At 38.0% G+C, this 12,956-nt stretch overlaps 1 protein-coding gene across 1 annotated transcript in view; it reads left to right on the top strand.

Annotated features, from left to right (window-relative positions):
* The window catches only part of celsr3 (cadherin, EGF LAG seven-pass G-type receptor 3), a 95,040-nt gene that overhangs the window by 50,104 nt on the left and 31,980 nt on the right, over nucleotides 1–12,956 (top strand). The window contains 4 exon segments of the mRNA XM_032520957.1: nucleotides 1,055–1,165; nucleotides 1,355–1,523; nucleotides 9,385–9,526; nucleotides 11,348–11,468. Of these exon segments, the coding sequence (XP_032376848.1) occupies nucleotides 1,055–1,165; nucleotides 1,355–1,523; nucleotides 9,385–9,526; nucleotides 11,348–11,468 (543 nt within the window).

The raw sequence follows: 12,956 nt of genomic DNA, 5'->3' as shown, positions 1-12,956 counted from the left end.
CACACACACACACACACACACACACAGATTTTCTAACCCTTGATGTCCTCAGTCACTCTAAAATATGGGCTAATCTGTAGCGGATTAATGTGTCAAATTGTACTAGATGATGTCTGTTTAATGTGTGGGTACATGTGTTGGAATGCATATGAGGAATGTACGTATGTGACCGTAACATGCACACAGAAAAGCAAACACACTATGTATTATTGTCATCTTTGACAACATGTTTTGTTTTGTATTCTTAAATTAAATTATAAATTATCTGACAGCAACATTATTTATAGTTCAACAGGCTGTTCTTCAAAGTGCATCAAGTAATACACTGAGTAAACGATGCAGAAAACATTTACATTTACAACATTAAATATGAACTGATTAAACATTGTATCTGCCAATTAAACAATGATTAGCTTTGAAAGTTTTTGGCATGTGTGCATCTATTATCAGTCAGATCTCACCCTCCATTTTGACATCTTCCACTGCTGCTGAAACAGTGATAACCAGGGCTCATTGATTATTTTTTCATGGTTGTTGCAAGATAAGATTTCAACATTGCTTCACAACACTGTCAGTGTTATTAGTTGAGTATTTACCTTCTCCATAATAAATGCATGTTATTGTTTTCTTTAATTTAATAAAGTCAATCCTTCACTCTACAGTTCCCCTCTCCTCCCTACCACCTACATAATTTTACCTGACTACATTTTAACCTGACTACTACATGATATAGTGCTAAATGAAAAAAAAAAAGAACCATAACTTCCAGTTATCCAGGCAATCAGAAAAAAGCAACAATGTTTCTTAAAAGCGTTTGAATTTTCTTGCTTTCTGTATATACTTTTCATGTTGTAAACTAATAACATATGTCTTTTTTCGTTGCCACATTCATATCAGTCTATTACCGAGTTCTTCTCCATTGTCAGATAATAGTAGTCAAATGTGTCTCTTTGTTCAGGTATTCAACCTGCATACAGCTATTCATAATAATAATCTTTGTCATATCTGTCTCCTTCTGTCCCCTTACCTCTCTCCCTCTTTCTCTCCCCATTAGGGAACAGTGATAGTGGGAAATGAGATTCATGGTTTGAAGGTGAAACATCTGCATGTGGGAGGAGTACTGGGCTCTGGAGAGGTTCAAAACGGGATAAAAGGATGCATACAGGTGAGGATAAATGATTTTTTTCTTTTGCTTATTAATGGATGGGTGGAGTAAAGCTGGAAATATTGGCACATAAGAGATACAAATGTGCTCCAAACCGAGTTTGGGAAAGACTGTTTTTAATAAATGAATGAATGCCAATTTCTTTTGTTTAACTCTCTGTAACATATTCCTCTCTCTCTTTTTCTACAGGGCGTTCGGTTGGGTGTACGACCTGATACCCCTCCTTTGCCACGCCCGTCGAGAACTGTCAAAGTAGAGACCGGCTGTAATGTTGGAAACCCCTGCGTCTCGTCTCCTTGTCCAGGCCACAGCCGCTGTTCTGACCAATGGGAGCGACACTCTTGTATGTGTGAACCTGGTAAGTGAACAAAGAGATGATGCTGGTGTGGTAGACTCGTTTGAGGATGCTATGCTTGAGAAAGGGGGCACAACTTATTCACTTCCAGTCATGACTTGACATGCAATATTATGAGACTCTCCAATGTCCAGTCAGTTTGAGAGATTGTCTCCTTGTTCAGGAAAAATTCATTGTTTATGTTCTCATTTATGTAACTGCATGGCATAATCATACAAGTAGTAGAGATGGAGGGGTGCTATTTGGCAGCAGCAAAAGCAACTATGCAAGAGTAGATTTAGCTGGGTCAGTTCTTGTTTAAATGCACCATTAGTGGTATGGTGGATAATGGATGATGATGTTGTTACAGCTGTGTGAATGAGCGTGTGTTGTAATAGTAATATCAGTGGGAGGATAAGAGGCAAAAACAAATGTAAGAAAAAAGGTTGATAAAAAACAAGATAGAAAAAAATATTTAAATAATTAATACAGTGTTATTAAGTCATTTAGGTTTGGCAGAATGTTCCTTTACTGATTTTGCTATTTAAAAACACCTCATTCATTTGAAACTACTCAGTAGTACTGGAAATATTGAATATTGTTAAAAAATAATTAATTGATTAATCAATAAAAAAAAGAAAATCTACAATTCTGATAATCAATTCATGGTTTAGATCATTAATCATTAGTCTGGATGCAAAACATTCTGGTTTCATCAGAATAGTTAGGATTTGCTGTTTTTTCACTATATAACCATTCATAGATTCATATAAAAATAGGTGATTAATTGACAACTCAAAAAGGCTCATCAAGTTAAATCCAGGAACACTGCTGTCTGCTATTCTTTTGCATCTTGTTGTGATTTGATTTTGCCAATAAAAACATTAAACAAGTGGCAAAGTAACACAGCCAAGAACGATTTACCACTACAAGTCATGCAAGTTAAATTGCATGCATACTAACCTCTGTGCCGGGGAAATAGTCCTAATATTTGACACACTCTGGACATTGGTTGCGAAAGAGAAGGTGTGTGGCAGGAGAAGGTGAAAGAAGCCAGCTGATTTAGAGAGACAAAAAAAGGTATTCATAATGCGGCCTTATCTGCGTTGGTGTTTGCAAATGCTCTAACTGGGTTAAACAGATATTTGGGAACACATAATGAGTTCTCATCCACCTGAGACCGAGAGAAAGAGACGAGAGAAACAGAGTGACTGCAGGCAAATTTTCAAAATCTTCTTAGTCAGAAGAATGTTATGAGGTAGAATTAATGTGGATGAGAAAGACCTGATTAAAAGAGAAGAAAACATTTACTCTATAGAGAAAATTAGTGAGGAAAAAAAGAAGAAAAAGAGAATTATAGAAAGATGAAAAAGAGGCAGAGGAGGAACAGAGAGACTGAATATGTTAATGATTAATGAAGAGAAAGAGGGGGTTGACAGAAATAGTGTTAAACAAACACCAAAAGTTTTGAGGCAAGAGGAAAGAAGAGAAGAAAGTGTGCACAAGGAAGTTATATCAAACAGCCTGAAAACACTGTTGACACGTTTGGGAATAGATCCACACACAGCTGGCATCAATGCACACAGAGACATACAAATCATAGAAGTGAGAGAAAATTAAAATGACAGATGCACACACAACAGAGAAATAAGTGGTAAAGTGAAGCAGGGGATGGCGATATTTGATATTTGTTTGAAACTGTATTAGCAGCAACTGATGCAAGAGCTGCAGTTCAGTTCTACGGGTATTGAATAAACAGACTACACCGACCAAGCAGAGATTATTAAAGAAAATTATTTATATTTATGATTAAATGACGGATGAGACAAGAGATTGAATAGCAAATAGCAGAACTACACGAAAGACAAAACCAGAACAGAGTATGAGAGAAAGTAGCCAGTCAACTTGTTCATACTAGTTTGTCATGATATTGATACTCTTTCTCTTACATTCATCATCATTCTCCACATCTTTTCTGAGATACATCTGTAGATTTTCGGTTACCATCTGGACAGGTTTTAAAACTACTTTCGTAATTAAATTCCAAATGTTCCCTCATTTAATTCACAATAATGTGCAGCTAGCCAGCCAATATATGTCAACTATTTGATAATGTCCCAGTGCTTCATCTGCAGTTGTCAATACAGTATATTTGGGTGAGCGTTCCTTTGGAAGCCCAACAGGGCAGTAATGTTACATCATACTGCCCTCCACTCTCTCGTTGTAGTCATTCTGTATTTTTTTCTGTTCAGCTGTTGGCTTCTGAAAACATGTACCACTCGTATGTGGTGTCCTATTACATTGTTTTTTTAACAAAATCCATTGTGGCCAAAGAAATTGTAAGTGCACATGTAATTTAGGAGAAAGAGTTAAAGAAGAGAATTGGAACAAACCGTTATTCTTCTTGGTAATTTTGTTTGGCCATGTAGACTCTTTGATTTGATTGAGGCTTGATTGAAATGCAAATGTCTGCATATGTAAGGCAAGACTATTTTAACACAAAAGTTGACTCTGTCACACCTCCAAACAACCAAACTAAATGTGTCCTGCTGCTGCAGGCTGCCAGCTTAGTGTCTACCTACAGATGAGAAATCAGAGGAAAGTTCTTCAAGAAAGAAAAGTTTGAAAATAAGTGCATGAGATTAAAGTAAAGCTGGAGGGACTAAAAGAGGAATGAGAGAGAGAGAGAGAGGGAGAGGGAGAGAGAGAGAGAGAGAGAGAGTGTTTCGTGGAGGAGACACAGTAGTTTGTGAAAGTGTGAGAGCCTGAGGTCAGACAGCATGTGAAGGAGGAAGCAGAGAGGCACTGCTATCCCTGTAGCATCCTGCACCACCCCGCAAGCTAATGCTAACACCTTGGCTTATTAACATTAAGCACACACGTGGAGAGGTTACACTCACACACTAGTGCCTTCACGCACACAGAGCATATGCACAAACTTCATGCGCGTGCACTTATTTACTGTAAACACACACACTCATTATCATTATCTTTTATCAGCACAATGAGCATTAAAGATGGAGACTGTTAGACAATGAATGGCGCATTGAGACTAATCATATTAAATTTTAATAGAAGCAGAGAGAGAGAAAAAGAGGTGCACATTGAATAATTCCCTTTCATGTGTGTGTGTGTGTGTGTGTGTGTGTGTGTGTGTGTGTGTGGTGGGTTGGTGTGCTGGTGTGTGTGTGTGTATTTGGCTTTGCAGTAGAAACTACCAAATGGGTTCTCATGCAAATACTTTTAGCGCCTCTGATTTGTGGAATACAGACTGTTAGAAACCACACACAACAAACACACACAACACACACACACACACACACACACACACAAACACTAAGACAAGTTCCTGCATGACAAAGCACAGAGACATCTGCCCTTCTGTCTCTGAGTATACAGTATAGAACCCTGTGTGTGGTGTTACGTTATGCTGCCAGTTGCTACAGGCTAATTCACAGTGGTGAAAATTTTAATTTAATCTGATAAATTATTGATTTATGTCATCTTGGTTACCCTGAGCTGAAAACCAACTTGAACACATTTTCAGGAACTAACCACTTTTACTGTAATAATAAACCATATATCAATGTTTCCTGTTTTTGTGGAGGCATTAAAATAGTGATTGAAAACAACATGCCAAATAAATAGTCACTTATTCGTTTATCAGAAAAGTGCATAATATGGGGCTGTTGTTTTGTGGTGTGGTGTGCAGCTGCAGTAGCCTCGAAATCCAGACCCAAATTCAAAAGATTAAGTGTCTGGCATCGAGTAATGAAAGTCTCCCATCTCACTGCATAGAATATGATAACACTAAAAAACCAATCACAACAATGCATGGGGTGACGCATCCAGAGCCCCATATGCTTAGTGACCAGCGGAGCTAACTGGTAGATTGAACTGTCGTCATCTGTTTAGCTCGCCTCTGGCCCACCTATATCAGACACAACAATGTGATTGGTGCAGCTCGGCTCCAAGGGTATAGTTAATGAGCAGCATTACTCGATGCCAGAGTAACTCGCTGAGCAAATTCAAATTGTGCTCTTGCGAGAACTCTGGATTTCCAGGGTAAGGCTGCAGTATTATAAGCTCGGACCCTCTGGAATAAGGGAGAGATTTAAAGCTGTATTTCCTGTGTACCAACCTACAGTAGATGCCAGATCCTCAAGGTGCTGAATCATGGAAAAGTTTTTCTCTGTGACAAATGACTCCTCACCTAGGAATGTCATTTATTGATCAGGTTTGATATTATAACAAAAAATGTACAGGTACTTTACTTTGGCACTTGTACGGCTTTATAAATGATACATTGGAGATATAGTGAGTTTTCTCTAAACATTTGAAATCTTCTATTTGAACGTTTTATCTTTTATGATTACTCAGTGTACAATGACACACAATTCTGGAGCATGTTAAGACTAATATTGAACAAACTATTGTCAAGATATAAATAGGACAATTGTTTTCATGTTTGAGGTACAAAGTTTAACAATCAAACACACCCAAACTGTCTGGTCGATATCTGAGATTTAAACACTAATAACAACCTATTATTTCAGTCTACACAACATCCATTAATAGTACTAGACTAGGCCAAGTTAACACAATGCTAAACATTTTGAGCTTGTCCTTCTTTACAAGTGCCCCATTCAACATATGTTTATGTTCAAGTGACAATGACCTTTAGCAGCAATAGTAATTATGATGATAACAAAGGAGGAAGTAAGGTGAGGAGGTTGGGGTGGATTGATGGTTCAACAAAACCTCTGACTTTTAACCCAGGAGATGCTGTTTTTTTCCAACCAACAGTCAATGTTTTATTTTTAAAGCATGACCACAATCATTCCCTTACCTTAACCACATATTTGTTAACTGTATCTACGATCACAAAGGTCTCCTAACGTTGTCCTGTTGAGTGTCAGGAAAGAAAATGTTTCTACAGTTTGTTTAATTTGGAGTACTTTGTAACTCGTCACATTAACCCTTCATTTTTTTTAAAGATTATTTGATTTGACAGTTCTGCCCTAAATGGATAGGACAACTATGAAATGGGGGAGAGAGAGGGGGAAGACATGCAGGAAATTGTCAAACCCTGGGCCTTTCTGCATCGAGGCTTAAACCTCTCTATATGTGCGCCTGCTCTACCAACTGGCCACTTAAGATACTTAATTTGGAGTACTTTGTAACTCATCAGACTACCCCATTTTAAGATACCTTTAACTGGATCTTTTTGTATTGACACCTAGACTCGGTGGACAAGTTGAGTCTTTGCTCAAACCTACTGAATGGATGATTATAATTTGATGTGGTTTATCGCTGTTGTGACTCAAAGTTAACTGCTGTTACAATGTGTTTTCCACCAACACATTTTATGGGATATTTCTGACATCCATAATCTTTCCAATGTCAGAGAGGGGACAGTTGCATATATAGGATGAATGGATGTTTCAGTGAACAGACAACTCACGTTTCTTTTCCTGATTTCCTGAGAAGTCAAGTTGATGTTGTGTACAATAAAATGTCCAAAGCCAGACGCAAAGCTGTGACACACACTAGATGTGTACAGCTCGAGAAGAATGACTTTTAAAGGAAGCTCCTGGACCCTGACTGTGAAAGACAAAAACATACATACTGTACACAAATGACTGATGATGAATTACAGCTCTTTGTTCTTACAGACTTGAGCCTCTCTCTCTCTCTCTCTCTCTCTCTCTCTCTCTTTCTCTCTCTCTTTCTCTCTCTGTCTTTCTCTCTCTCTCTCTGCGACAAGGCCAGTGTCATTATAAACGTCTGAAAACAGCCAATGCTGTTGTCGCCCCTCTCCTTCAGTTGCCATGGTGAAAGCCTACAGATGTATAGGGCAGATGGTTGAGTGATTGAGACAAAGCAGCAGAAATGGAGACCAACAGACTTGGAGTTAGAGACTGGGGGATCATGGAGAACAAATAAGAGACACAATGCTATGTATTTGAAAACAAATTGTGAAACAGAACAATAGCTGGGATTATATTTAATATGTTGTTTGCATAATTCTTGAAATAATTTCAAGCAAGAGGAAGAAAGACAAAGGTAGAAGAAATGGAAAAAAAACAAAGCCAGTGTGTTTTTGAGTTTATTTTGCTAGGTACAGTATGTGTTGGTTTGTAGTATCACAAAGATCAGAAAAAGCAAAAGAGAGAGAGAGAGAGAAAGAGAGAGCAATATTTAAAGAATAGGAGTCATTGGAAACTTTGTGTGTGTCTAAAGCTGCAGCCAAGGCCACAGGCTTGAAAAGCAGAGTGATTTCAGTATTTTCTAAAGACGAACACGTGAAAGCAGACCTGGCACGTTTGTCAGCTCCATAGGTAGGAATGCTGACCCCAACAAGCTACACACACACACTTACAGTCTTATAGGCGCATAAGATTTTAAGTCAACGATTAATACAGGTACATAAAAAACTACATGCAACAATTATGTTCTATTTAAATTAATAGCAGATCTGGGTGAGAGGCCTTCTTTATTTGTGCTAAATGCACCCCAAAGTGTGTGTGAAGCACTCTGCTTTAGTCATTAGATTAAAGAGGTGTTTTATGTACTGGCCTGTATTAACATATTAGAGGCTGGTGTGTTTGTGTGGAGTGTCTGGGAATTGTATTGAAGTGTATGACGGCTTGGTTCACCGTGCTACGCCGGTGCATACTGAAGTGTACTGTGGGAATCTGTGTGTTGTACGTTGTGTTGCTATGTTTTTTACTGAGGAAAATGTCTGTGCTATTATGGTCGAGAGGTGTATAAATGTTTTTGTCTTCACATTTTTCCCAATGACTTTTGTTTGGCTCACACTTCACACTCTCAGTATTGTACAAATTACAAATATCTGAACATGTGTGGGCTGTTATTATGGAGAGACAATATCCAAAATATAATAAAACTACAGCTAAAGATTATTTTCATTAGCAATTAATGTGTCGATTATTGGTTCCTGTGATGATTTGATAATTTGTTTAGTCTATAATTTTTAAATTTGCCAGCCCAAGTTGTGGATGTGTATTTACCGGAACCTAAATTGCTGCAGAAGCCCCTCTTTTTGTGTAGTTCACTATGCTGTAATGTACCTTATTGCTCAGATTTTACTTGTTTGTTACATTTGTGCCTGGGCTGAATCTGACTGGATCATTTCTGTTGTTTTGTGATTCATTTTGAGTGAACGACAACATTAGAATACACATTTTGTGGCTTGCTTTCCAGTGGTTGGCCCAGCTGGAGTGAGTCGGCTGTGATAGTTGTGTTAATCCCTGTTTGATGGTTGAGATATTTGCTTGTTGTGTACTTGTGAACTGACAGGTAACTATTTCTGGTACATGGATTGTATACGGAGCAGCATTCTGCATATTTCAATAGTCATTATGTTGTGCTCTAGTTTCATTATTGTACATGCAAAGAAAGTTTGGTAACACTTTACTTGAATGTATCTAAATAAGAGTGAACCCTTCTTCTGAAGGATCCATCATGTTTTTTGTCATCCTCCGTGTCCTCCTTGGCTACTAGCAACTGCATGTAAGAGGGATTGGGAGGTGGTGCGCGATCACGGAATGCTTGTTTCATGTGGGTGCACCGACAGTTTTGAATTCCTCTTGGGGAAGACAGAAACTATGCATTATAGCTGTAGTTTTTTTTATTAAGAGTTAAGTTGAACTTAATTTTCTCATCATGGCTGTGTGGGTTTCGTTTCTACAAACCGTTATATTCAAGTAACTGGTAAAACAAGTTAGTTCTATATTGTATAAACAAATTTGTTGGAGACAGGGCAGCATTTTTTGCTTGCATTTGACTCATAGGGTCAGGGTGGCCGTGATTGTAAAATTAATCCTCTCTCTCTCTTTCTCTCTCTCTCTCTACCACCAAGGTTACTATGGTAGAGGCTGTACAGACGCTTGCCATCTGAATCCTTGTGAAAATGAGGCTCAGTGCCACAGGAAGCCCAGCTCTTCCCATGGATACATCTGTGACTGTGGAGACAACCACTATGGACAGTACTGCCAACACAGGTACATGCACGTGCGCGCACACACACACACACACACACACACACACACACACACACACACACACACACACACATTCCATTGTTTTGTGTGTGTGTGTACGTGTGTCTTGGTGGCTTTAGTTCTTCTATGTTGTCCCACATCTCCAGCGTTGCATGTAATCCACTGTGGAATGAGTGTAGACTTAACATAACAACGTACACACATCAAGGTTATCTGTGTGTGTGTTACTGTGTGAAGCAAGCATGATCCTGACCTCACTCCATGCTCCCTTCTTTCCTGCCCAATCCACACAGCTTTACATTTATCTCATGATCTGTTCTGTGTGTGTGTGTGTGTGTGTGTATGTGTGTGTATGTGTGTGTGTGTGTGTGTGTGTGTGTGTCTTGTCTTTGACCTAGTTGGTGTGTGTAAATATACACATTGCAGGCTGCTTATAAAATATAAGTCTTTTAATTTTCCCTTTTTTTGCCCCTCCCCCCCTCTTTCTCTCTCTCACCGCTGCTGTAATTTGCCCTCTTTCTTCTTAAATGAAGACACCAAGATTTATGAAGTTTGGCTTATTATCATCTTCCTACTAACTCACTTTAATCACGTTAATGAATAAGTTTGTTGATTTTTCATCATTCTTTTCATCAGACAAAATGTGAGCTTTTAAGACATCAGTTTGTGCTCTGGTCATTCTTGATCAATAATAATCAAAAGTTTATATATATATATATATATATATATATATATATATATATATATATACAGTATAACATTAAAAAGTAATTGTTAGCTGCATAAATACCATTTTCAGATGACTGTAGTGTGAATAATAAGAAACATAAACCTAACTGACAGTTTGAAATTCTCATTTAGGAAAGGCTATTCACCAGAGCACAGCCAGCGTAGCTTCCTGTTAAGACCCAACTTGTTTCTATGCTCCTCCTTCCCCAGTTATGATTAGACAAAACAATTGGCTCCCTGGATATGTTTGTCCTATCATTCGAGCCATTTAACAGCCAAAAATACACACAGCAGGAAGAGACACTTCACTTGGAAAAGAGATTCTGTTGGGAGATCTAACAAAAACATCTCTGGAGAAATAGTCATTCCTAATATTCTATTGAGGTCGCTGATATCTGTATTACCACTCCTAACTCCCGGTAAGGAGCAATAAAGACATGCACAAAAGGATCTGCATTGACTGTGAACTCCTCAGTGATCCATTAGACACTGAGAACAGACGGAGAGCACAATAAAAGAGATGTGAGCAAAGAGAATGAAAGAGCTGCTGCATGTGATAAACCAGAGTGATAAAATCTGAGCTGTGTTTGAAGTTCAGCAGTTTTGGAAAACACAGGTTTTAAAATGAAGGCATAGATAAAGGTGTTTTTGCTTAAATGTCATTCTTTATATTTTGGATAATAATGGTTAACATATATGTCTTGCTGAAGTGCATATTCTTTGAACTTGTGTCTTTCCAGGCCTCTCAAACTCCCTCACTGTTTTTCTCTCTAGTTTCACCCTACACCTTTCATTATCAATATTTTTTCTGTTTGATCATCTTTTTGTCTGTCCTTTTCTCACTGACTGTGTCTCTCTTTCATTACTTTGTTTCAAACTCAGTTAGTTAGTTTGTCATTAGTTAGAAGTCAGAATGAAAGATGATTGCTTTGAAGAACAAAAAAAAGTTTAATAAAAAGTTATAACCACGCTCTGTTGCTCAATTGCTCTTTTTCCCGTACTGATTTTACCCACCTGTGTTACTTATTTTACCTGTTTGTTCGTGTGTGTGTGTGTGTGTGTGTGTGTGTGTGTGTGTGTGTGTGTGTGTAGGATTGATCACCATTGTCCCAGAGGTTGGTGGGGATCTCCAACCTGTGGACCCTGTGACTGTGACACTGATAAAGGCTTTGACCCTGACTGCAACAAGACCAGTGGACACTGTCAGTGCAAGGTAACGAGGAAACACACATAGACACACTGTAACTTTCAGGCATTTGTGGATATAATGCTAATTTTGCTAACACTTTGCAAAGTGTATAACAATGTATTTTGTCATGTTTTTACTCTTGGCGTAGAAAGGTTGGTGCATCAATGCTGAAGTAGTGATGAAAGTTGTTGGAAACACAGTCTCTAAATATTATTAAAAAATATAATGCGGTACTTGGTTTTATTTCTCCAGTTGTAGTTGCAGCATCAGATGCAGATTTTTAACTTTTTTAGTTAACCAGTATTAACTAGAGAGTTTTCCGTTGTATTACAAAGCTGTTACAGTAGCTTTTAGAAGCTCTATTGAATAAAAACAGACCTGCTGGTATATATCATCACATTGAATACTGTCAGGATTAGAAGGACTTTAGTGGTGTAACTCTATAGCTCACTCTGGCTTTGGTTTAATCTAGACGCACAGTAATCATCTCACAGCCTCATGGTCTAACAGACTAAGCCAGACATACAAACTACGTCAACCATGATACTATGATCATCCCTACATATTAATATTTCTGCCTTGTGTGAACGCGCAAGTGTGTAAATTGATATGTTTGTGTATAGCCAGGATGTTTAACCTTTTTTTTTTATCCCTTCCTTAATCTGATCTTTTGACCCTAATCTTTTATCTCTGGTTTTGCTTAACCACATGTTGTCCTGTGCCCTTTTGCCCCTTGTTCTTAATTTTTGGAAAAATTAAGCTTGAAATAAAAGCTTTTCCTGCTTTTCAGGCTCACAATATAGGAATTTTTTCATTAAGCCTTTTAGGTCAAGGCTGACACACACAACTCTGTATTAAGTATTATGTGTGAGTGTACATCTTAAGCATAAGCAATACATTTAATTGTTGTTTAAATGCCCTTCAGTTCAAGGAAAACACTTTATTTTTAAGAACACATAATTAAATTAATTGCGTTGAGCACACATAAATGTTGTCAAAGACCATGATCATGTTGAGGGGATTTGACTCTGGAAGCTGAGTTCCCTGGTCATGTCTTGGATCATCAAGCAACAGAAGAATACTCATGAAATTCAACTTGTAAAATGAAACATAAAGCTGCTACAGGCAGAGATAATAATGTGTTTGGTAATTACAAACTTCCCCGTAAAGATCCCCTCCAGACAGCTATAATTCTTTTTCTAAAATCTGGTGCTCAATATAAATTCTCATGCAAGTTTGGCAAACTGAATGATGGAGTGCTTTCTTTAATCTCTGGCTCTTTACACATCATGCATGGATTGTTGCTCTTGTATTCATGTCTCTGTAGCAGCCGTTTCCCCTTTTGTGTCATTGAATAAATCTTGACCTGGTGCATGTTGTGATGTAATCGCTGGCACTATTTTTGGAACTGTGACATTTTACGTTTCTCTAACTGAGTTTGATCAGTGTTCCTAATTATGCATACCCTGTGTGTGTGTGTGTGTGTGTGTGTGTGTGTGTGTGTGTGTGTGT

Source organism: Etheostoma spectabile, chromosome 7 (assembly GCF_008692095.1).
Source record: "Etheostoma spectabile isolate EspeVRDwgs_2016 chromosome 7, UIUC_Espe_1.0, whole genome shotgun sequence".
NCBI lineage: Eukaryota > Metazoa > Chordata > Actinopteri > Perciformes > Percidae > Etheostoma > Etheostoma spectabile.
The sequence above is the reverse complement of the archived record's forward strand: the minus strand, read 5'-3'. Positions and strand labels throughout refer to the sequence as shown.